The 25,985-nt window shown below is 41.9% G+C and overlaps 1 protein-coding gene across 8 annotated transcripts; it reads right to left on the bottom strand.

Moving 5' to 3' along the window:
• Window positions 1-6,761: 6,761 nt before the first annotated feature.
• On the bottom strand, window positions 6,762-23,426 carry ANKRD34B (ankyrin repeat domain 34B). Of its 8 annotated transcripts, none has more exons than XM_059919370.1 (6): window positions 23,108-23,426; window positions 22,002-22,122; window positions 19,733-19,809; window positions 17,279-17,359; window positions 13,064-13,168; window positions 6,762-9,135 (listed from the first exon to the last, which is right to left on the bottom strand). In XM_059919370.1, exon 6 carries the CDS (start codon window positions 9,111-9,113, stop codon window positions 7,578-7,580), a length of 1,536 nt encoding a protein of 511 aa, XP_059775353.1. In that variant the 5' UTR covers window positions 9,114-9,135; window positions 13,064-13,168; window positions 17,279-17,359; window positions 19,733-19,809; window positions 22,002-22,122; window positions 23,108-23,426; the 3' UTR covers window positions 6,762-7,577. The 8 variants fall into 8 exon arrangements, with proteins under 8 accessions (XP_059775353.1, XP_059775356.1, XP_059775352.1 ...); XM_059919373.1 differs by having other exon boundaries at window positions 13,064-13,151; window positions 19,733-19,812; XM_059919369.1 differs by having other exon boundaries at window positions 19,733-19,812.
• Between the last annotated feature and the right edge of the window lie 2,559 nt (window positions 23,427-25,985).

The following is a 25,985-nucleotide window of genomic DNA, read 5'->3' on the forward strand; positions in this document are numbered from 1 at the left end:
AAAGAAAAGCCCTTGTTGCAAACTGAACTAGCCATTTTTTTCATGAAAAAAATATTTATACTTGAAAGAACAACTGACAGACCAGTTACTTAGTCTTGGGTATTTGGCAGATATTTTCTCAAAAATGAACAAAGCAAGCTTGTCGCTTGAAGGAAAAGAACTGACAGTATCTGCTGCCAATGATGAAACCTGAGTTTTTACATGAAAAATTAGAATTTGACTAAACTTGAACCCATCATTGTGAGCTTGACAATTCCCAATACTTAAAAGACTTTGATATCAGTGGTGATATTAATAAATACTATTTTTTTATGGTATATAGTGAAATGTGTCAACACTTGGAAGGTCTGCATAACTCAAGGAATCAATATTTTCCAAATGACTCATGCACAATATTATAAGGTCTCGCTTGGGTAAGGAATCCATTCAAAGTGCGAGACAGAGCAGTGAAATTTAGTGTAACAGAAAATGGAAGTTCCTTGGTGTGGTTTCAGATTCTACATTATAACTAACATTCTAAGAAACTACCACTTACCAAGCTTGAGTATAGTATCAAGGAAAACTATCTACAATTATCTGAAAAGCCTATTATTTCTTCCTTTTTCAACTGCATATCTGTGTGAAGCCATATTTTCTTCATATGCTTCAACTAAACATTACAACAGATTGAAGCAGAAACACAGAAGAGAATCCAGCTGTTTTCTATTAAGCCAAACATTAAAGAGATTTGCAAAAACATAAAACACTGCCACTCTTCTCACTAAATATATTTTGGAAAATGTAGTTATTTTTCGTAAAATACTTATGCTAACATGTAATGGGTTTGTCACTTTAAAACAATATTTTAAAAATTCTCAGTTTTAAATTTTAATGTAGTAAACATACACATAACCTAGATTTTTAAAAAAAGCAAAAAACAACAACAAAAAGCCTTTGAGGTCCTGATATTTAAGACTGTTAAGGACTTCTTTTTTTTTTGGCCTTGCTGGGTCTTAGTTGCAGCACACAGGATCTTTGTTGCAGGGATCTTCATTGCAGCGTGTGGGATCTTTAGTTGCAGCATGCAGGATCTTTAGCTGTGGCATGCAGGATCTTTAGTTCCCTTACCAGAGATCGAACTCGAGCCCCCTGCATTGGGAGTGCAGAGTCTTAACCACTGTACCACCAGAGAAGTCCCAAAGACTGTAAGGAGTTCTAAGACCAAAAAGTGTGAATGTCTCAAAATGTTTTAGGTGTTCAGCATATATGGATTAAAGGTTAATGCCATTTCTGCTTTAATCATTCTAGCATTGTTTAAGCTATAAAATGTGTGTAGTACATTTAAATATATTTTGCGTCTCTATGTATTCAGTTCTTGAAAAAGTTTTATTAGTCTCTTTTTTTTTACATTTTTTCATCTTGGACGCACTGCACGGCTTGTGGGATCTTAGTTCCCTGACCAGGGATCAAACCCAGGCCCTCAGCAGTGAAAGCTCAGAGTCCTAACCACTGGACTGCCAGGGAATTTCCTATTAGTCTTTAAATTGAAAAAATATATATGCAGGTGGTTTTTAAAAATTCAAACAGTGCAAAAGTATATTTAAGTTGTTTTCGAGTTAAAAGGGATGTATTAAATAAATGACCTATTTGGAACTTTGTAGGGGAAAGAGAATAATTATAACCATTGTCTCACCAATTTATCAAAGTTTTCTAGTTTTTCAAAATTCCTTATCCTCATATTTATGATGATAAGAAGCAACAAAAATTTGGAATGCATACTATATGCCAGGCATTGTTCTAAAGAGCCTATGTGACATGCTATGGTCACTGATGAAGACACTGTCTCCTGATACTCTCTTCAAAGCTGAATCCTTAGGTGCCAAAGCTGCCCTATGAGTTGGAACTTTCTTTGTGTGAGCCATGCAGTCCTTGTTCTGATAATGATTATCTTATTTCTGGACGATATTTTCCATTTTGATTCAACTGATACTGCTTTAGGTACTGTCTTGGTCAGAAACATTTTGGATGCAATAATAGAATCCTACTCAAATTAACTCCAATAACTGAGGCTAGGGAGGAAGTTACCATAAGGAGACATATCCAGAAAATTAAGGGAAAAGCTGAACATCTAGGCTGCAGGAAGGCTAAGAACTAAGACCACTGTCCTAGGCAAGAACTCAGACAGGGTCGTCAGCAGTGGGAGGTCATGGACTCCAGTGCTCCACAGAACAAATTCAGATTACTGAGAGAAAGCCCCATTGGTTCATCCCAGTTTGTTCCTTTCAGTCACTTGTCCATCCTTGGTCCACTTTGCTGTTGGGGAGGAAGGGAACCAGTGGGGTCATGTGACACCTTAGGCTGTCCCTTCCAACAGCTGTGGGCAGAAATGTCAAGAATGTACCTGGTGGTGTACCTCCATCTCTTCATTCTTGAGAATTCTGAGGCATTGATGCTTCTGCCTGTGTGGGATTGTGATAACCTATATTTACCACTGGCTATGATAATACAAGGGAGTCCCCAGTGAATTGCTCAAATTCCACCCATATTCCTTCTAGCTCCTATTTGTAGTACTGAGAACTATTCCAATGAACGTCATGACCCCTTTTTCTCTTATGAAGGAGCCTGGGATGACTAGATGGTTATCACAGTTTCCATTTCAGAGGACTGTGATAGAATCCCTTGGTGGAACTGTTCTTCCCTTGGATGTCAGATTCTTCATATTTATAGGACCCAAAGCTGCAGGGATAATATAGCAATTTTTTTTTTTTTGGAAATGGAGAAGATCCTTTTTGAAATGTGTGCCTGACAATCAAAATTTAAATTTGCGCCACTAAAACTAACACTTAATAAATGTGAAAATAAAGCTAAGAAGTCATGTGGATGATTGAAATTCAAAAATGTAATTTCCAATGTGATACACCATATTAACAAACTGAAGGATAAAAACCATATGATAATCTCAATATATGCAGAAAAAACTTTTGACAAAATTCAACACCCGTTTATGAAAAAAACCCTCCAGAAAGTAGGCATAGAGGGAACTTACCTCAACATAATAAAGGCCATAGATGACAAACCCACAGCCAACATCGTTCTCAATGGTGAACAACTGAAACCATTTCCTCTAAGATCAGGAACAAGACAAGGCTGCCCACTCTCACCACTATTATTCAACATAGTTTTGGAATTTTTAGCCACAGCAATCAGAGAAGAAAAAGAAATAAAAGGAATCCAAATCAGAAAAGGAGAAGTAAAACTATCACTGTTTGCAGATGATGTGATACTATACATAGAGAATCCTAAAGATGCTACCAGAAAACTACTAGAGCTAATCAATGAATCTGGTAAAGTAGCAGGATACAAAATTAATGCACAGAAATCTCTTGCATTCTTATACACTAATGATGAAAAATCTGAAAGAGAAATTAAGGAAACACTCCCATTTACCATTGCAACAAAAAGAATAAAATACCTAGGAATAAACCTACCTAGGGAGACAAAAGACCTGTATGCAGAAAACTATAAGACACTGAAGAAAGAAATTAAAGATGATACCAACAGATGGAGAGATATACCATGTTCTTGGATTGGAAGAATCAATATTGTGAAAATGACTATACTACTCAAAACAATCTACAGATTTGGTGCAATCCCTATCAAACTACCAATGGCATTTTTCACAGAACTAGAACAAAAAATTTCACAATTTGTATGGCAACTCAAAAGACCCCAAAGAGCCAAAGCAATCTTGAGAAAGAAAAACGGAGCTGGACGAACCAGGCTCCTGGACTTCAGACTATATTACAAAGCTACAGTAATCAAGACAGTATGGTACTGGCTCAAAAAAAGAAATATAGATCAATGGAACACGATAGAAAGCCCTGAAGTAAACCCACACACATATGGTCACCTTATCTTTGAAAAAGGAGGCAAAAATATACAATGGAGAAAAGACAGCCTTTTCAGTAAGTGGTGCTGGGAAAACTGGACAGCTACATGTAAAAGAATGAAATTAGAACACTCCCTAACACCATACACAAAAATAAACTCAAACTGGATTAAAGACCTAAATGTAAGGCCAGACACTATAAAACTCTTAGAGGAAAACATAGGCAGAACACTCTATGACATAAATCACAGCAAGATCCTTTTTGACCCATCTCCTAGAGAAATGGAAATAAAACCAAAAATAAACAAATGGGACCTAATGAAACTTAAAAGCTTTTGCACAGCAAAGGAAACCATAAACAAGACAAAAACACAACCCTCAGAATGGGAGAAAATATTTGCAAATGAAGCAATGGACAAAGGATTAATCTCCAAAATATACAAGTATCTCATGCAGCTCAATATCAAAAAACAATCCAATCCAAAAATGGGCAGAAGACCTGAATAGACGTTTCTCCAAAGAAGATATACAGATTGCCAACAAACACATGAAAGGATGCTCAACATCACTAATCATTAGAGAAATGCAAATCAAAACTACAATGAGGTATCATCTCACACCGGTCAGAATGGCCATCATCAAAAGATCTGCAAACAATAAATGCTGGAGAGGGTGTGGAGATAAGGGAACCCTCTTGCACTGTTGGTGGGAATGTAAATTGATACAGCCACTATGGAGAATAGTATGGAGGTTCCTTAAAAATCTAAAAATAGAACTACCATATGACCTAGCAATCCCACTCCTGGGCATATACCTTGAGAAAACCATAATTCAAAAAGAGACATGTACCACAATGTTCACTGCAGCACTATTTACAATAGCCAGGACATGGAAGCAACCTAAGTGTCCACTGACAGATGAATGGATAAAGAACATGTGGCACATATATACAATGGAATATTACTCAGCCATAAAAAGAAATGAAATTGAACTATTTGTAGTGAGGTGGATGGATCTAGAGTCTGTCATACAGAGTGAAGTAAGTCAGAAAGAGAAAAACAAATACCGTATGCTAACACATATATATCGAATCTAAAGAAAACAAATGGTTCTGATGAACCTAGGGACAGGACAGGAATAAAGATGCAGATGTAGAAAATGGACTTGAGGACACAGGGAGGGAGAAGGGTAAGCTGGGACAAAGTGAGAGAGTAGCATTGACATATGTACACTACCAAATGTAAAATAGATAGCTAGTGGGAAGCAGCTGCATAGCACAGGGAGATCAGCTCGTTGCTTTGTGACTGCCTAGAGGGGTGGGATAGGGAGGGTGGGAGGGAGGTGCAAGAGGGAGGGGATATGGTGATATATGTATATGTATAGCTGATTCATTTTGTTATACAGCAGAAAGTAACACAACATTGTAAAGCAATTATACTCCAATAAAGATGTTTTAAAAAAATGTAATTTCAATCATTAGTTTTCAACTTGTCCCAATGAATCTAGAATTGTTAATAAGTAAAGCCTGTCTCAAACAACCTTCAAAATTGAGAAGACTTTAAAGACTATTCAATAAAGAGAATCTCTTTTGTTAAATCTCTGATCAACATCTATCTTCAGCCTATTTCTGAAAGTGGTTCTTATCTTCCTAGGATAGACTTTTCCATAGATGGACAGCTCTAGTAGGTAAAAGAGTTGAAATATTTCTGTAACTTCAAATTTCTAGTTCTAGTTTTTCTTAATCTGGAGGATTCAGACTAAGTCAGTCATCAGTCCTTGCAGTACTTAAGGTCAGCTGTCTAATCTCAATTGAGTCCCACAGGATGACTTTACAACCAGGCTCAAACAACCACAGTCCCTAAAATGTTCCTAGGATTGACACAAGACTAAAAATTCTTCCAAATATGGCCAACAAAGTTTTAATCCTATTAAATATTCCTTTCATGTTGGGATGAGAATAGCGACAAATGTTATTCTTTCTTAGTTTTCCATTTACTCAAAGTAACATACGTGGCACAATTTCTCTTCAGATTATGTTGAAATATTTATCATTAGTATTTGAGGTAAGTAAAAATCACTGATACTCCAAATGGCATTTAAATCTTTATTGATACCATTTTGTTTATGAACTAATCTAGCTACATATTCTTCCAAACTGTACCCTTACAACGTAAAGCCAAGAACTTTTCTCAATATTAAAACTTGCGAAAAGGGTTTAGGTTACCTATAAACATCAGGTACAATTCTAAGTTCTGAATCAAACAATACTTCTAGTGCAATTAATATTAATGTTTTTCAAAACATTAAATGGAAAACTTACTTTTTTCAAATAAAAGCCACAAGAAATTAAATAATTACTATGTACATAACAACTTGCTTATATCAAATTGTGAAGAAAAGCATCATGCCAGTTGCTAGGATCTCAAATTAATGCACTCAGGTTTTGTACAGTTTGATTTATTCTTTGTTGTAAAACTGCTAGATTGAAATAAAGTCTCTCTATAAACACTATGCTTTGAAATCATATAGATAATAGAGTCATTTTATAATATTTTATGGTTCTAGCATGGTATTCATTTACTTTGTTAGAAGTTATTCACAGGTCCTAAATACTAGATGATTGGAATGTCACACAAGGAAATTATCCTTGTTATTCTAATTATATAAATGTCTAATAATTATATATCAGAAAAAAAGATATTGTTTAATATTGACCGAATATTTAATACATTTTGTACTTAAATTTCTACTGGCTTTCTTAATTTTAGCTAACCTAAGATAATCTAATAATCAGTTTTACTTTTTTACAACCAAAGCAAGCATTTAGTTTCTATTTGTGATAAATCCCAAACTTTTTTTTTTGGTTGTCTTTAAAAAGACAAGAACACTTTGATAATAAGAAAACGAGAAATGCTTTTTAAAGTTTGAATTATCTTGTTATTGGGAACATATGAATAAGCTTCAAAAAACAATAACAGGAACTAAAAGATATGGAGAAGGAAGAATTCCATAAAATAACATTAAAAAACAAAGCAAAGCAAAAAACAGCACACAAACACTTGGCACAGATTATTACTAGCTTATAAAACTTGGATCTGCCATTTTTGACACTTATTAAGCTGACAACACATATTAGCTGCCTCGTCTACTATAATGGTTGACCTTTTAAAATGTTAATTAGATTGTCACCTACCTGCAGTCAACATTTTTCAAGAATTAGTTCATTCTTTCTTTGTAGCTTAGGCTTATTGATCATAGAACACTATAGCTGTTTATGTTTTCTTTTATGCTGTTGGCATCATGGAAAATTACAATCATGAAATGCTTTTTAAAAATTGATTTGAACACAATGTTTCCTAATAAAATATTTGGCAAATCTGAAATTTTTAAAATTATCTCCAACATATGTGACCTTCTTTCTTTGCTTATTTTTGTTTAAATTAAAAACTTGAACCACATGAAGGTTGTTAAGTATTGAAGGTTTTGAAAAAAATAGTTTTAATTTTGTTTGAGAGAATTCCCTTAGCAAAAGCTATCTATTATTTGTATATCCACAGTGCCTAATATGATGATACACAGTACATTTTGATACCCCTATTATGGACTAACCACTTAAAAGATTTAAAAGGATGAACGTTTGAATTTTCTTCTCTAGTTCCATGTTTCTCTGGTATAGACATGTGAACAAAATGTATTTGCTAGCTGTCTCTTAAAAATTAACTAATTGCTTAATTTGTTCTGTTTGCAATGATTGTCTCCTTAACAACATTTTTTTACTTTTGAATTCTTTGGGGAAAATAGGAACTGTTGGCATAAGCATTTTTTGACCACAAGAAAGAAGGCTGGAAATCTTGTTGGTGACATTGATATCTGAGATGGGAGGGTGAGGATTCACATTTAAGGGTGGCAGAAATCCTGGTCTGGTTTGTGTAATGCTGTGATCTAAAGGGAAAGCTCCTGAACCACGCCTTTCTAAAAGGGCATGATTTCTCCTGCTCGGGGGACCTGGTGGGATATTCTCCAACAATTCTGACAACAAAGAAGAAGATGGTGAGAGGATCTTCTTCTTTCCTGTAAGTGTTTTGCCATCATCTAAAGTTGCAGGGATAAGACCAGCTGAGAGCTGGGAATCAGAGCTATAGTGATTTGCTCCTGAGTTTCTTTTTTGAACTATACTTCTTAAGGTGGAAGTAAATATTGTCTGGTTAGAGTCTGGGTCCCGGTCAACTGGAATGTCAATGCATTGCTGATTTCCTTCTGAAAAAAATGATTGATAATTTATTTCCTCATATGACATCTTTCTTGAGCTGGCCTGATCAAAGGCTCTTAACAAATGTGCAGTGTCTTTTATATCAATACTTTGGTGCCTAGTGATGAATCGCTTGGAAAGTGCCAGCCCATTGGTTTTGTAGGATAATTCTTCTTCTGGAGTAATATCCTGGAGCTCCTCTGGTAATGAGGCCACTCTGTTCTGGTGCATTAATGAGGGGGGACTCTTGATCCAGTGTGGAGCCTGAGGTAGTTTGGGCCCGTTAGGGGCCACACGAGGCTTCCTCAAAGGGGAGCTTGGGTCCCCCATATCATCACTGCTTCCTGCGGGTTCCAGATCTTTAAAGGCAAAAAGTGTCATTTCAGTTTCAGAAGAATGTGATAGTGGCAATGAGGCTGTTTTTAAGTCTATTTCTGAAGGAGTGGCACAGGTGGCTGGGGAATAACGCTCATCCATATCCACAGGAGGCATATTTAAGTACTGTTTGGTAGTGTGCCTGCCAGAGGGCGATTTTGCTGTCGTTATGATAATGACCTCTTTCCCTTTTGCCTTGCAAGCACTAAGTAGGACTTTCAGGGTCTCTCTGTCTTCTGAATTTATAGCATAAACAAGGGCCGAGTAACTAGAGTGGTCTTGCAAGCTGAGGTCAGCCCCACTCTCTAGGAGCAAAGAAACAACTTCAGGACCAGCTTTTTCTAAGCAAGCATGCATCAAAGCAGTTTTCCCAGATTTGTCCTGTATGTTGGGATCAGCATTGTTTTCTAATAGGTATTTAACCATTTTGGCTTTACTGACACTCTGGTGATCAACATGTTTGGTCTTACAAGCAATCATTAAAGGTGTTTCCCCTCGGTCATTGCTCTCATTAATGTAGGCGCCACCTTCCAGCAAGAGTCTTGTAAGGCGAAGCCGGCTCTGATGGACCGCTTTGATCAGGGAATTTCCATCACTGGAAATTTCTATACCTTCATCCATCTTCAAAAGTCAGAATCAATACCTGGTTAGCAAAGAAGATGAAGAACAAAAGATTAGCCAGAGTCAATGTCCCAATTTATATTAATGTTGTTATTCACAATTAATTTCTGAAATATGTATAGACAAAGAAGACATAAATAAGATTATGTTATTAATAAATATAGAGAAAAATTTGAAAAATTTAGAATAGTAACAACCTTTAGGGAAGTTCAAACTAAAATTTACTTTCCCAAAATCTTCACTGAATATTTATGACATAACACTAGCCTAGTACTTCTCTAAATCCCACATCAATTAAACAATAATCCACTTAGTTTCCACCTGTGAAAAATATTTTTAAAATAATATTAAAATGCAAATTTAAGCAAAAAAGCCAAAATTCTGTGTAACTGCAACTGAATCAACTAAAATAGAACATGTTTATGATAGCTTAATACAAAAAACTTCTTAGTATTAATTACTTAAACATGCTTTTCAGTTAAATAATGCAATTAAGATCTAAATTTTCAATTTGAGGGGCATTTCGATGTTTCTTTTTTTTTTTTTCCACTTTTAGAATCAAACTCAGCTCTTCCTCATATTTACACTAACTTGAATGATTTCTTTCAATTCTAGAATTGCATGCAGTTCTCTCAATTTCATTCCCATGGGTTTAACACTTCCCTTAGCAAACGTCATCCCAGGGACAGTTTGGACTTCGGCTTATTTTTAATTAATTAATTTATTTATTTATTTTTGGCTGTGTTGGGTCTTCATTTCTGTGCGAGGGCTTTCTCTAGTTGCGGCAAGCGGGGGCCACTCTTCATCGCGGTGCGCGGGCCTCTCACTGTCGCGGCCTCTCTTGTTGCGGAGCACAGGCTCCAGACGCGCAGGCTCAGTAGTTGTGGCTCACGGGCCCAGTTGCTCCGCGGCATGTGGGATCTTCCCAGACCAGGGCTCGAACCCGTGTCCCCTGCATTAGCAGGCAGATTCTCAACCACTGCACCACCAGGGAATGCCCGATGTTTCTTTTAAAGGATGAAAAATATTTGGACTACAAGATGTTAAAATAACTGACATAATGTCTGGAATTCACACTGAGATAGGAATGGTGAGCATGCGATCATGCATTTTTCTTGATTCCATTACTTAAATTATACACTGACTAGGTTATGGGGTTAGCAACATACTATTGAGTTAAATTTTGACAGTTGCTCCAAAAAAGTTTTCTAGGCTAGAAACAAGTGAAGACATATAGACTTTAAAAACACTTTATTATCATTAAAACTGAAAATTATTTATGTTTAATTTATTTAAATAATTTAGATTCAGGAATTCCCTGGCAGTCCAGTGGTTAGGGCTCTGCGCTCTCACTGCTGAGGGCCTGGGTTCAATCCCTGGCCGGGGAACTAATATCCCACAAGTCATGCGGCATGGCCAATAAATAAATAAATAAATACCTAAATACAAATTTAGATTTAAACTTATTCAACAGATAATTTCATTAGGTGATAAGAGTTATGTCTTTATCGAGAGCCAAGGAAATGTTAGTCTTGTAACAGTCCTTAGAGCTGGGGAGAAAAATCAAATAAAAGTTTGTATAATATTTAAATCTATTTCATTGAATTGTGTAGCTTTGAGAAATCAAGAAGTATTATTTATTCTACTCATTTACTTTTAAAATAAAGAATATGGGACATGAATTTCTATTGTATAGTAGAATAGATAAGGGGTCCCCAATCCCCGGGCCACGGACCAGTACCAGTCTGTGCTGTGGCTTGTTAGGAACCAGGCCGCACAGCAGGAGGTGCGTGGCAGGCAAACAAGCGAAGCTTCATCTGTATTTACAGCCGCTCCCCATCGCTCACATTACCGCCTGAGCTCCGCCTCCTGTCAGATGAGCAGCAGCTTTAGATTCTCATAGGAGTGTGAACCCTACTGTGAACTGTGCATGCAAGTGATCTAGGTTGCACTCCTTATGAGAATCTAATGCCTGATGATCTGAGGTGGAGCTGAGGCGGTGATGCTAGCGCTGGGGAGTGGCTGCAAATACTGATTATCATTAGCAGAGAGGTTTGACTGCACAGAGACCATAATAAATCAGTTGCTTGCAGACTCTTATCAAAACCCCATCAGTGAGTGGCAAGTGACAATTAAGCTGCATCTGGTGGCAGGCTTTATAGTGGCAAGTGAGTTGATGTACTTCAATTGTACAGCTGCATCTGGTGGCAGGCTTTAAGTCAGAATCTGATACTTATTTTAGTCCGCATGTGGCCCACCCATTGTTTTATTTACCACTTCCGTCCACGCCTCTTTCCCCGCACTGCGCACTTGTCTCAGTCACAGTTTTGGTAAGCCCACAAGCTAACCGTAGCCAAAATGAGTAAAAAACAAACGTTGCTGGAGAGCTTCTTTGAAAAGGGGAAAAGACACAATGATGAGACAGCAGAAGACTCTTAATTAAGACTGCCAACAAAAGGGAAGCTGCATTTAAAAGAAAATACCAAGAGTCCTACTTAAATTACAGGTTCACTGCAACAGGCGATTCACATTCTTCAAGCCTGCTCTGTATAATATGTGGCTGGCTATCCAAGGAAGCCATGAAACCTTCAAAACTGCTTCGCCACATGGAAACCAAGCACCCTGCATTAAAAGACAAGCCTTTGGACTTTTTCAAAAGAAAAAAACGTGAACACGAAAAACAGAAGCAATTATTGAAGGCCACCACTTCATCAAATTTGTCTGCACTGAAAGCATCATTCTTAGTGGCTAACCGCATTGCTAAAGCTAAGAAGCCCTTTACTATTGGTGAAGAGTTGATCCTGCCTGCTGCTAAGGACATTTGTCATGAACTTTTAGGAGAGGCTGCAGTTCAGAAGGTGGCACGTGTTCCTCTTTCGGCTAGCACCATAACTAGATGAATTGATGAAATAGCAGAGGATACTGAGGCGCAATTGTTAGGATTAATGAGTCACCGTAGTACACAATCCAGGTTGACAAGTATACAGATGTTGACAACAAGGCAACAATGCTTGTTTTTGTGTGATATATTTTTCAGGATGTGCATGATATGTTATGTGCACGTTTTTTGCCAACCAAACACCACAGCTGCAGAAGTATTCAACTCTTTGAATGATTGCATATCAGGAAAACTGAATTGGTCATTTTGTGTTGGTATATGCACGGACAGAACGGCTGCCATGACTGGACGGCTTTCTGGTTTCACTACTCAGGTCAAAGAGGTTGCTTCTGAATGTGAGTCTATGCACTGTGTCATCCCTAGAGAAATACTGGCTAGCTGAAAAATGTCACCTGAACTTAACAACATTTCGCAGGATGTGATTAAAATTATCAACCACATTAAAGTACATACCCTTAACTCATGTCTGTTCGCATAGCTCTGTGAGGAGATGGACGCAGAGTACACACGTCTTTTCTTATACACAGAAGTGAGATGGCTTTCTAAAGGTAGATCACTGGCCAGAGTTTTTGAGTTATGACAGCCACTCCAGAGATTTCTTTTAGAAAAACATTTACCACTGGCAGCACATTTCAGTGACACAGAATGGGTCGCAAAACTTGCTTACTTGGGCTTCCCTAGTGGTGCAGTGGTTGGGAATCCGCCTTCCAGTGCAGCGGACACGGGTTCGAGCCCTGGTCTGGGAAGATCCCACATGCTGCAGAGCAACTAAGCCCGTGTGCCACAACTACTGAGCCTGCGCTCTAGAGCCCGTGAGCCACAACTACTGAGCCTGCGTGCCACAACTACTGAAGCCCGTGTGCATCGAGCCCGTGCTCCAAAACAGAAGCCACCGTGATGAGAAGCCCGCGCACCGCAACGAAGAGTAGCCCCCGCTCGCCACGACTAGAGAAAGCCCGTGCGCAGCAACGAAGACCCAACACAGCCCCAAAATACATAAATTAAATAAATAAATTTATTTTTAAAAAAACAAAAAAAAAAACTTGCTTACTTGTGTGACGTATACAACCCGCTCAACGAACTCAATCTGTCACTTCGGGGGAGAACGACAACTGTGTTCAAGTCGGCAGATAAAGTGGCTGCATTCAAAGCCAAACTGGAATTATGGGGGTGACAAGCGAACATTAGGATTTTTGACATGTTTCAAACATTAGCAGAGATTTTGAAAGAGACTGAGCCAGGGCCTTCTTTCTCCCAGCTGGTGCATGATCACCTATCTCAGCTCTCAAAAGAGTTTGAGCATTACTTCCCAACTACAAAAGACCCCCGAACTGGGAAGGAATGGATATGCGACCCATTTGTGAATAAACCAGGTGAATCAACTTTGTCCAAGCTACAAGAGGATCTACTGCTTGAGACTGCAAATGATGGTGGCCTTAAAAGTATGTTTGAAACAACTTCAAATCTCCATACATTCTGGATTAAAGTCAAGGTGGAATACCCTGAGATTGCCACAAAAGCACTGAAAAGCCTGCTTCCATTTCCAACATCCTATCTTTGTGAAGCAGGGTTTTCTGCAGTGACAGCGACCAAAACGAGATCACGGAGGAGACTGGACATAAGCAACACACTTCGGGTCACTGTCTCCCATCACCCCCAGATGGGACCATCTAGTTGCAGGAAAACAAGCTCAGGGCTCCCACTGATTCTGCATTATGGTGACTTGTATAATTATTTCATTATATATTACAATGTAATAATAATAGAAATAAAGTGCACGATAAATGTAATGCACTTGAATCATCCTGAAACCATTCCCCTCCTACCAGGGTCCGTGGAAAAATTGTCTTCCACGAAACTGGTCCCTGGTGCCAAAAAGGTTGGGAACCGCTGGAATAGATAATAAATATAATGACTTCTTAAAAGAAAGAAGAGATAAAGAGAGCAGAAAGAAAGTGAAGAAAAAAGGGAAAGACAGACATGCACATAGAAATTAATTCAATTGTTAAACAGCTATAAGCTCCTAATATGTGCTGGGCACTGAGCTACAAAGGTATAGGCCCTAGCCCTGAAGAGGTTACATAGCTGTTTGGAAGAGTTACTGTCTAAGCAGCTGGTTATGAGTTAAAGTCATGAGAACACACAGACTTTAATGGTTTGAGGACGGAAGGGGCTTCACAGAGGCCAGCCATTTGAGCTAAACCTTGAAGACTGCGAAAGAGTTTGGCAGGCAGAAAAAGGAGGAAAGGAAAAGTAGAGAACACTCCTTGTGCAAAGACCTAGAGGCTTAAAATAGCACAGTTATTTATCACAAATCAGGCTCTACACCATACTACAACCAAACTTTAGGAAAATATTTTAGCAGATGATTATAGTTACGGTGATGTGGCAGAACACATACATCTAATTTTGCCCCTTCCTGAAACCCCCTAAAAGTAAAGATTTTTTTCTAAAAAAACATAAACTCACAAAGATAGCAGGAAAAGGAGAGAAGATGACAAACAACATTTTGGAAGCCGGAAAGCAGATGGGCCAGTGGTAACTGACTGAGCCAACCTGAAAAGGCTGTGCCTCGAGTCATCGGTGGCAGAGTTGAGATCTAAGCCCGTGTACACTACAGAATCCTCGAAAGAGGCGGCAGCAGGAGGCTCTATAACTAGGGGGTGGAGAGTACAGCTAAATAAGGAGGGCTAGGAGAAAAGCTGTTAGAGAGGCAGTTGGATCCCTAGGTCTTGCTCCGGGAAGTGCCGTGGTCCTACCTTGGACCAGCAGAAGCAGCATTACCTGAAACTTGTTAAATATGCAAAATCTCAGGCTCCATCCCAGATCTACTGAGTCAGAGCCTACAGTTCAACTAGATCCCCAGGTGATTTGCATGCACATTGAAGTTTGAGAGGTGCTCCTCCACTCCAAGCCACTAGGAGATAGAAGACTGCCCCTCTCCCACCTCAAAAGATGTCCAGTGGTTTATTCTCCAGAAATGGTGAAACAGAGAGTCTCTGGACTGAGAGGCACTAGGCATGTTTGAGGACAAGAAAATAGGAGAATAAGTGATGGTATGTTTACTGACCACTGAGTGAAGGGACTCACAGCCTTCTACCCCAACTCAGCTCTGAGAACGATGGCAGCCATATCTTTATCCTTTAGAAGAAAACTGCTATACTCTTCTCTCAAGAATCTGACCTACCAAGGAGAAAATACCTAAGAGTACTGATCACAGGGATTCCCCAACATGCCACCTAGATCATCCCACAGTGTGGCTTAAAGGTCACTCATGTGAAAAAGCTTCACATTAGGTTTTTAATCCAAGCCCTTTAATCATGAGCATGAAAACAAAAAAGCCTCTTACATTAAAGACAGAGAGCAGAACTAATAGAAAAATCAACTTGGAGAAGATGGATATTAGTCCGAAAAAATGAAAACTTCAAAACCTCAATATCCTCAAAGGGATAAGACGATGTTGTAACCATGAAACAGGGATAAGAGTCTATTAAAAAGAATATTCAGAGATCATAAAAAGCTCTCAAAAGAGAAAAACATGATACAAACTGCAAAACTCAATAGAAGGGTTGAATAATAACATTGATAAAAATCTCTAACACAGTCAAGCAAAAAGAATAGAGAGAAAAAAAACAAGAAAATTAGAGGACTAGATCAGGAAATCCAAGATCCAACTAATAGAAGTTCTTGCAAGAGAAAATAGTGGGGGTGGAGGAAGGGGTGAGCAGGAGAGGAAATGATGAATAAGATCAAGAAAATTTTTTAGACATGAGGGACATGAGTTCCCAAATTGAAAGGGCCCAAAGAGAACATAGCACAATGGATGAAGACAGACCCTGACCATGGCACATGGTTTTAAATTTCCAGAACACTGAGAACAGAGAAGATTTAGGCAACAGAGGAATATTTTTTAAAATCTGAGGGAAAACTGATTCCCAGCTTAGAATTCTCTATCTAGCCAAACCATCAGTCAAGAATTGGGATACACTCTCAAGAATCTACTGAAGAATATAATCTATCAAGATGAAATGGTGGAACAAGAAAGAAGAAACGAGATCTGGAGATCATCATAGAGGAAAGGCACCGAAAATCCCCAAGAAGATGGTGAGAGGAGATGCCAGGATAATGGATGTGCATAGACATCCTCTCTGAGATCATGCTGCCATTTTACCATCTTGTTAACTGAGGACCAGATGCCCAGGTAAGCCTGATCTCAGTTCTTTAATTGACTTGCTTTGTCCTGACCACATCTCTGCTCTCCCCTCCATACCCTGCTTTCTGGGGCAGCCACTGGCACTCGTTTCAGCCCTACTCAAATGTTCTCCTTTGACCTGCTCTGAGATCTGGGGATAAGTCATGGTGAGCTTAGGAGGAGAAAGACTCAAAACCCATTGCCTTTGCATATCCACTATCTGCTCTACACTGCAGCCGCCAGAAGCCCTATCATGGTAAGCCCCATGTTTCCCAGGACTCACTCATGACCTTGCCCAGAGGGGCTCTTGTAAATGCTCAGGAATGCTGAGCTGAACTCAGATCCGGAGACTGTTCAACTTATGTTCTCCTGAGAACTTTTGCCGTATATTGTTAATATTGATCTTTCTTTATTCATCTAATTTTGTGCTTTCTACCCAGTTTTCCAAAAATAAACAATTAATTTACTTAAGGATCACATGCAAGTGGGAAACTCAGAAAACAAAAAAAGCAAAGGAACGATTTACACAATAGTCAAGACTAAGTTACCTCTTGGTGAGAACAATGCAATTTGGGAGGGACACACAGAGGCTTTTAAGGTTCAGGTAATGTTCTGTTTCTCAACCTGGGTGGTGTGTATATAGGTGTTCGTTTTATTATTATTCTTCAAACAGTATATATTTCATGTACTCATCTGTATGATATTACTATTCTCTTTTGTAAAATGGGACATGTACACAAAAAAGAACATAGCATTTATGTAAGAATGTTTCATAATTAAAATGTAGAAAGAGCCATAGTAAGTCTTAGTTTTCACAACATAAATCACTTTTTGTGGTGTTATCAATAGTATTTACGCCTAGACTTTCAAGGAATTTCAGCTAGTCAGCTACTGATAAGCAGTATTCAAAAGAATATACTTATTCGTTTCCACTTTAGTTTCATTCAGGATGTTATGCAAAGAACAACCACTAGATATATACATCCATAAATATAATAAAAGTTAACACATGAAATACATGATTTTTGTCCCCCGTGCAACGTTCTAAAAAAGCTATTCCAGAGCCAGACATACCTGCAACTCAGCAACCTAGGAATTTAGGGTTGGTTGACAGATTGAGTCCCAACTCAGAGGTTTATTCTGAATGCGAAACATCTGCAAAGAGCTCACATGAGACAGTGGTCACAAAAGAAACCTTCTTTTAGCATTTTTGATATACAAATAGGTTTAATAAAGCAAAGAGACTTATAGAAATGAGCTGGAACATAATATAAAATATAGAACTGCCATTCAAGAAGAGATAACAGTATCAATCATGTAAAAACACCTTTGACCAAAAGTAGCATTTGATAAACAGATATTCAAATGAGAACCAGTTGCCAGATACCAGATTTCAACATTAAACTTTCATATAGTTTCTAGTATGGGGGCCAATGTTGTTTTAAAAAAAAGTCTTAAAAGAATCTTTTGGAAAGACATTCAAACCTTTTCACTTATCCTCATGTAAAGATCTTTCTCCACAGTGCTAAACCCGGCCACTTCCTGTCATAACTTTCCCTCCCCACACTCGGCATCAAGAGGTTCTGGGAGAAAAAGGGGGGCTGGCTGCGATGCCTGAGGGGGGCAGCGGCCCTGCCGTGGTCCTGTGGAAAGGGAGGGTGCTATGGGCTCCAGGGCCTCAGAGAAGCTGGGCAAGTGACACCACTAGCCAGTGGCAACTAGCGAATATATCTACCATGAGGCCGTAGGCAGACCTCGCCCCTTAATTCTGCAGGGCTGTCAAGCAAAAACAACAAAGGCTTACTTACACTTTGCTCATTATAAAGACTTCTAAGGCCCACTGGATTGCTCACTTTTTAAATTGTTCACATTTAATAGAGCAATTTTGAAACTGTTTAAGCATTAAATTTTTCAGAAACAAAAGTTATCAGGTACTTTATCTTCCATGTGTATACATGTTAGGTTTCCTAGTGTCTCATTTTGTAATCAGTACTTTATTGGAATAATCCCCTTGTCTTCATGCCTTCACCCTCTTTCAGTCCATTCTCTTATCTCACCTCATCCATTTGCACGTCAAAAATGCCTATATTGAAGTTGATTTATTTACTCTTCATAGAGGTAAGCCCCACCTGGGATGAAAACCACTTCTCTAGCCTACAATGATCCTAGTTCAGAAATGTTCCCGCCCTCTGTGTCCTCCTGTGAAACATCCTTACTGGGCACCTAGTGCTAATACTGTATTAACATTCAGTCAGACTCTTATAATCTAGCTTCTAAATGATTCCCCAGTTCAGTCACACCTTCCAAACAGAGAGCAGTTCAACTGGAGAAAGTCTGAAAGTCAGGTAGACCCAGATTTCCATACTGACCCTCCTAATTACTAGCTGTTGCCCTGGTCAAATCTCTCAGCCTCTCAGAGTCTTGAGCTCCCCATCTGTGGAAGACAATCATGAAACATTCATCCCCTGGGGGCTGGTAATGAAATCAGACAACATCTAGAAAAAGACTTTCCTGTTGTGCCTTCATACTCACTGCGTTCTTCTTTTTAAAATTTTTCTCTCAGAATTTAGCTATCTTTTATTTTTATCATGTCTCTAATCCACAGGCTATTTAAATAACATAAAATATTTAAAATGTTGTTGTTTTAGAATCTGTAAATAATGGTTTGTAAATATAAATGGAACCTAATAAGTGAGGTATGGAAAAAGATATACTTTAAGTGCATTTTCCTTATAATTTCCAGATACAATAATTTCTGCATTATTATAAGATGTTAATTATTAAACAGCTGGATAAATTGCTTTTGATTTTAAAATTAGAATGTCTTTAACTTTGCTTGTAATTCATCATGGCATATTGCTCTACTCTTTTAGTGCCTCTCTCCATCTCCCAAGGCCCCACTAAAATTACAGTTTAGTTATTTTTTTTTAAAAGATGTCTATTCTGAAGAACACAGAAAACTGGAAGAGAGATATCATCAGATGACCAATTTCAAACAAGCTGTGGAGACAGAGGCGGGTGGTGGTGTGGTAACTGCCTTAGCATAGCAGAGGCTACAACATAAAGCCCCCGGGAGGTGGCCCCCATGAGAAGGAAGCCAGCTTACCCACAGGACCCCGGAAGCTTAGGACATGGAGGTTCCAAACGGCACCGAAAGTGGCAATGAGGCACGGGGCTGAACATGACAGGATGGTTGGACAGAACAACAGGACCCCCAGAACTTTACCCCACCCCAAGTAGACAACCACTCTCTTAGGCAAGAAAACAAAGATTCATTCTCTGAACAGATTAATCAGGTAGGCTCCAACCTTGGAAGCCGTGTGCTGAAAACGAGAGAAAGTGAGTCTACAGGCTGACTGGTGAAATTCCCAGCTACCACGGGACTGGAAGGCAGGAAAAAGAAGTAAAAAGCACTGGATTTTAGAATTATGAGCCCTACTAAAAATATCTGTCGATAAATGAAGCAATTCAAACCATAACTACATTCACCCCTCCAGACACCCACTCTACATGGAAATAGAAAGTTACCTGAAAACATTATTCAAAATTTCATACTTCACTTTTTCTCTCCCTGGATGAGTTTTCTGTCAGCCAGCTGTCAGTTCCTACTGAAGGAAATCAAAGCTATTCAGAGCTACATAAATACCTATAATTTGTTCCACACATCTCTCCCATTTGGAGTCTAGTTTTTTAATTCCTTGTTAAGAAAGACATCCCCGGGCTTCCCTGGTGGCGCAGTGGTTGAGAATCTGCCTGCCAATGCAGAGGACACGGGTTCGAGCCCTGGTCTGGGAAGATCCCACATGCTGCGGAGCAACTAGGCCCGTGAGCCACAACTACTGAGCCTGCGCGTCTGGAGCCTGTGCTCTGCAACAAGAGAGGCCGCGACAGTGAGAGGCCCGCGCACCGCGATGAAGAGTGGCCCCCGCTCGCCACAGCTAGAGAAAGCCCTCGCACAGAAACGAAGACCCAACACAGCCAAAAATAAATAAATAAATAAACAAACTAACAAAATTAAAAAAAAAAAAAGATTAAGAACCATTAACTTATAAAAAAAAAAAAAAAAAAAAGAAAGACATCCCCACAGTGTTTGTGCAGTTAATCATATTTCACTGATTATGACTCTGTAAAGTGTCTGGAGTGGATTCTGTGCACGGCAATCCAGTGTGTGGTGTGGGTGTGTGTGCGTGTGTGTGTGTGCGTGTGCGTGCAGGAAGCAGTCTACCCTGCAAGGACTGCTGAGGTTGGAAAGGCTGCAGCACTCACCTGGTCTGCCCCATTCTGTGCAGGTGAGGTGGCTGAGGAGGGAAAGGTACTCTTTCTCTTACTCACCTGCTTGCCAGGACTTAACTAGATGTTCCTGTGTCCCTTCTCTTATGTCTCCTTGCTTCTTACAAAGTAGGGTTCTGTTTTGAGTACCTAATTTGTGTGGTATCTAACATGGCAGTGCCACATGGGCCGAGGTGCTTTAAAAGCTATCTTGGAGATGATAGGCTTGGTGTTTCCTGTGACTTTTTCTCCCCAAGCCACCCCCAGTTTTCCTGTCATTCAGAAAGAAATCTTATTTTCCTCTGAGCCTCTTACTCCACCTCCAGATAGGATTTATGCTCCCTCCCAAAAAGCTACTTATCTGGCCATGGTGGGGGAGGGCAGCAAGGGGGTGGAAATTAACAAATGGGTTTCAAGTTCAAAATTCAGCCCCTCACCTTTGCCCCAGGATGCCCTCTTTGTGCTGCCCACAAGGGGACCAGAGGAGGCAGCAGACTGTGTATCAAAGCCTGGGGCTCTGTCTCCTCTCAAGTTACCGGCTCTTGAGAAGTTGTTCCTTTGAGCCTCTGTTTCCTCATTCCTAAAGTGGGGATAATACCTACTTTACTGAAGATGACTGAGAGGAGTTTAGAAGATCCTAATATATTTGCCACTTAGGAATTCAATAATGTCAGGTTCTAAACATATTATCACTAAACGTGAATGCTCTGGGCTAATGGGGTCTGAGAATGGGGGCTAAGGTGCCTATACCAACAGTTTCTCCACCTTCTGTGGGCATAAGATCACATGGAGAGTTTGTTAATAAGATTCCAGGCTCCACTCCCAATAGGGGGTGCTTCCCGTGCACGCTCGGAAAGAATCTGTGACAAACTCTTCATTCTTCATCCCAGTCCCACTACCTATTAGCTATCAATCCCTGCCTCAGGCTCCCACCAAGCTGTCTCCATTATCACCTCCAGGCCACCTGATGCTCAACTCTCCCGCACACGAGTGAAGGGCAGAGATGCCTGCCACGCCTAGAGAGGGGCAAAGGGAGCCCACAGGCTCAGAGAAGAGTACAGCCTTGAGTTAGAACAGGCCAGGTACTGGAGGTCTACTGTCCTACCCTTCCCAGACAGGTCTGAGAAAGTCCAGAGTTGTAGCGGGCAGCCCAGGCCAGGATGCAGAGGCCAGCTGCACCTGGAATGAGGCAAGCCTGCCTGCCACAAGCAAAATATATGTCTTCTCCCCATGCAAGGAAAGGGTCAGAGCCAGAACAAAAGATGCAGCTGAGACTGTCCCAGGAAACATAGTGACTTGCCAGGAAAAGTGTTCTCTGGCACCAGCTTGAAAGAACTATTTAGAAACTGCCCAAGAGGGAGGAGTAGCTGGTAAGGTTTGCTGTCTTTCCCACACGTACCCAAAAGGGCTGGTTACTTCTAGTTACTTCAGCTGTCCCCCAGGTCCCTGGGGCTGGGCCCTGGGGGAGCTGCACTCCCACCCCCACCCCCTTCCCAGCGCACACACATAAAGACACGCCAACCTATACCTCCAAGTCTCAGGGAACCAAGGTGATGGGATTTCTAGGCTGCTGAGGATTCTGGCAGCGTCTTCACAGCCCTCGCTGGCTCAGCTTTTCCTGAGAGCGGGGAGGGAGCGAGCCCGAGGTGCTGTCGGAGAAGGGCAAAGGAAGGTGACTGAGGCGACAGCACCGGGACACCGATGGGGGCGGGGTGCGCGTTTCGTCGCCTCGTCTCGGAGCCAAGGCACAGCTGGCGGGCTGAGGCGATCGCCGTCCACGAGAAGGGGTTCTGCCCAGAGCCGCTGCGGAGCGGTCCCCGCACCGCCCGCCTGGAGGACACGGCCCTCCTTTGGGAAATGGCACGCCCGATGGGAGCAGCCATTGCCCCCATGCTTGGTCAGGCGCACCTCTGGACCCCAGTTATCCGACAAGGGGACTGGGGTCCTGGCGCCAAAGCTGTGCGCCCCCAACAGCTCCGGGGACCCGGCTGCCCGCACCTGTGTGGCTCGCATTTGTGGAGACAGTGGCTGCAAACGGCTCCGCAGCCCACTCTGGCCCTCCCCCCGGCGCCCAGCCTGCACCTCCCGCCGCCAGGCGGCCGGAGACACCTGCGGAGACACGTCCAAGTCCGCCCCTCCGACCCGCGCGCTCTTCCGGCCGAGCGCGCGCCGCTCCCGCTGCGGCGCCGACCCGCGCCCGCGAGGCCCCTGCCCCGGATCCTCTCAGACATCCCGCGGCCGCCGGCTACCCTCATCACGTCCCCAGCGCTGCAAGGCCGAGAAGGAGGCGAAACCCGCATGCCGGCGGGGTCCAAGCCCGCGCCGCCGCAAAGCCCGAGCCAAGAACGGGCGGGGACTGCGGGAGGCGCGAGAATGGGCTCCGTGGAGCGGCCCGGAATGGTGGGGCAGAGTCTTTGGACAGGGCCCTGCACCCCGAAGGCCTTCAGTGGGCGCCAGGTCTCTGCAGAGTCAGGGTGCGCGGGAGGTGCCGGCTCCCAGGGCCTGAGCGGACCGGGCGGGGCGCACGGAGGCCGCTGGGCCCTGGCTGCGCTCTCCTCGCCCTCCTCCCGGCAGCCAACACGCAAACCAAAGTTTCCCTGAGTGCAGCTCGCACAGCCAGGGCCTCACACTGACCTGGGACGCGCTGTCGAGTCGGCGGGGCGCCTCCCGCCTCCCCGGTTCCGCTTGGACTCTCCGTGCCTGTGGCCCCGGGACGCCGTCCGGGCTGGGATGTGGTCTTCGGCGGCTCGAGTCGCAGATCCCGGTAGGTGCCGCCGTGTCCCCGCCCCCACCCTGCGGAGAGATGCAGGCGTGTGACCCCGAGCGGTGAAGCGTCGTAGCGGGGGCCAGGAGGCGCGCACCTCGCCAGACGCCCGGGCTGCACGGCGTTTCCGTTGGGAGTGACGCGCCGGTTCGCGGCTGTGCTGCAGGTGTGGGCGGCGGCCCCGGGGGCCAAAGTGTGGCCACTGAAGCCCCGCCTTCTGTCCCCACGAGCATCCGCCCTCCCCCCATTCCCACACCCCAACCCGGCCACCGCGCTTTGGCCTGAGCGACTTGGCCCAGAGCAAGGGCGGCAGCGTTTTTCCTACAGCAGGGCGTCGGCCACCCCTCTATAACGGCCCTTGGTCCCCCAGCCCGTCCACATTTGCATCCCTCCCCCGCAGTTCATCTCCACCCGGGTGGTCCGTGTGTGTGTCCCCCACGGGTCTCTCTTACCCCTTCCCGTCCCTGTACCCTCTTTTGGTAAAGCCAGAGCCTCACTTCAGGTTGAGGCATTCGTGAGAGCAACCGTTCTTCTTTTGTTCTGATGAGTTTATAACTTTATTATACTATTATTAAAACATTAATACATACTAAAATTCCACAACGTATATTTTATGTATTAAACTCCACTGTGGAATTAAAGAGAGATGAAATTAATAAGCAGCAATGATTTTAACTCATTTATAAGGGATCATCTGGTGGAGAAAAGACTATGACCTTTTGCTGTTGTTGTTCAGATGATGTCAATTTAAAATAATTTGTAGTTTTGACTTCTCGAAGGGGGAAAGTACACTTATCTCTGAGCAGGCTTCCTTTATTTAGGAAAATAATCCGCTAAATTTGGCCCTTTAGTAAGTATATGTTAAGCAAGTTCACAGGTCATTTTAACCCAGAGTTGGTCTCTACAGAGCTGGAATCTTAGATCTGGGTTGACCATTGCCCACAACCGTTTGTTTGGGAAGGTCGGGGATTCACAGGAGGGGATTGGGCAAATTTGCATGAAGGCACCGGTCTCCTTTCCCCCATTAAAAAAGTTTTTAATAATGTATAGTAGATGTTTAATAGGTGCACATTTCACAATTTCAATGATTTTGCTCAAACTAAAGCATCGTTAAGATCAAGAGACAGAATATTACCAGCTCTCCAGAAGACTGTCTCATATTTCTTCCTTCCAGGGGGCAGAGTAGTGGCTTCAACCAGCCTAGATTACTTTGGCTTGTATTTGCACTTTATAGCAATTGAATCATACAGAATATACTCTGTTTCTGGCTTCTTTCACTCAACATTATGTTGAAGAGGTGCGTACTGTCTATGGATTTAGCTTGTTCATTCTTTTTGCTGTATAGTATTCCACTGTGTGAATGTACTGGGATTTACTCATTTTATTACTGATACGCATTGGGGTAATTCTCAGGTTTGGAACATTACAAATAATGCTGCTAGGAACATTATAGCAGATGTCTTTGGTGAACATATACACACATTTCTGTTGGGTACGTACCTAGGAGTGGAATTGTGAGTCATGAAGCAGGCATATGTTCAGCTTCTGCAGATATTGCCAAACAGTTTTTCAAAGTAAGTGATCTAATTTTCACTCTTATTTTATTAGTTTCTTATTGCTGCTTGTAACAAATTACCACAAGCTTAGCGTAAAACAACACAAGTTTATTCTCTTACAGTTCTGGAGGTCATATCTAAACTGGGTTTTCCATGACTAAAAGTGTTGGCAGGGCTGAGTTACTTCTGGAGGTTCTAAAGGATAATCCATTTCCTTGCCTTTTGCTGTTTCTAGAGTCTGCCTCCATTCCTTGGCTGGTAGCCCCTTATTCCCTTCATATCTCAGGGTCTCTCTCTCTCAACTCTGCTTCTGTTATCACATGTCTTTGTCTCCCTCTGCTTCCTTCTATCCTCTTGCTTCACTCTCATAAGGACCTTTGTGATTATACTGGGCCCACTCAGATAGTCCAGAATAATCTCCTATGTCAAGATCCTTAGTTTAATCACATCTTGCAAAGTTCCTTTTGTAACATATCCATAGATTCCAGGGATTAGGATGTGAACCTCTTTGGGGAGGGCATTATTCAGCCTACTACACCTGTCATCGGGGTATTGGAACATGTTGGATGGATGGAGAGAGGCTGGACTGGGGGAAAAAAGGACAATGAAGCCCTGGGATACAGTTCACCTGGAGGATTAGTGCTGTTGACTTGGGTGCTGTGACAGGGCTCATAGGCAGGAGAGGGAGGCTGATGCTGGAACATCACAATCCTGGCACCACCAACACATCTGAGGCAAGAGGCTTTCATATAGGGAATGAGAGTGCAGGTCAATTTGGGCCTGGGTACCTCGCTGAGTGAAACGTTAGGGAAGGCAGACTCTCCTTTGTAGGAGTTGGGAACAACAAGAAAACAATGGAGAACGGATCAGATCTTGCACTGTGGGCAAGGTCCTCTCAGTGGATGGTACCCCCAGCCCATGTCACGTCCCTGTCCATCCTCCAGGCCCTGGGGACTGACCTGTTTCGGGGCTGATGGTGGAACTGTGGGGACTGACTTCCCACATAGGTGAGGTGAGGTGAGGAGAGGAGGAGGTGGGATGGAACAGCCTGTTAATCTAGGCAGGCGTGCCCTGCCTTCACCGTAACTTGAATGTTGAAGGGAGAAGACTTTAACAGTCAGGGCTTGAGGATGAGGACATATAGTTTCTACCTACTTCTGGCCTCATTTTAGTCCAGCAAACACACCTTGAA

The sequence above is a fragment of the Balaenoptera ricei genome, chromosome 3 (genome assembly GCF_028023285.1).
Source record: "Balaenoptera ricei isolate mBalRic1 chromosome 3, mBalRic1.hap2, whole genome shotgun sequence".
NCBI lineage: Eukaryota > Metazoa > Chordata > Mammalia > Artiodactyla > Balaenopteridae > Balaenoptera > Balaenoptera ricei.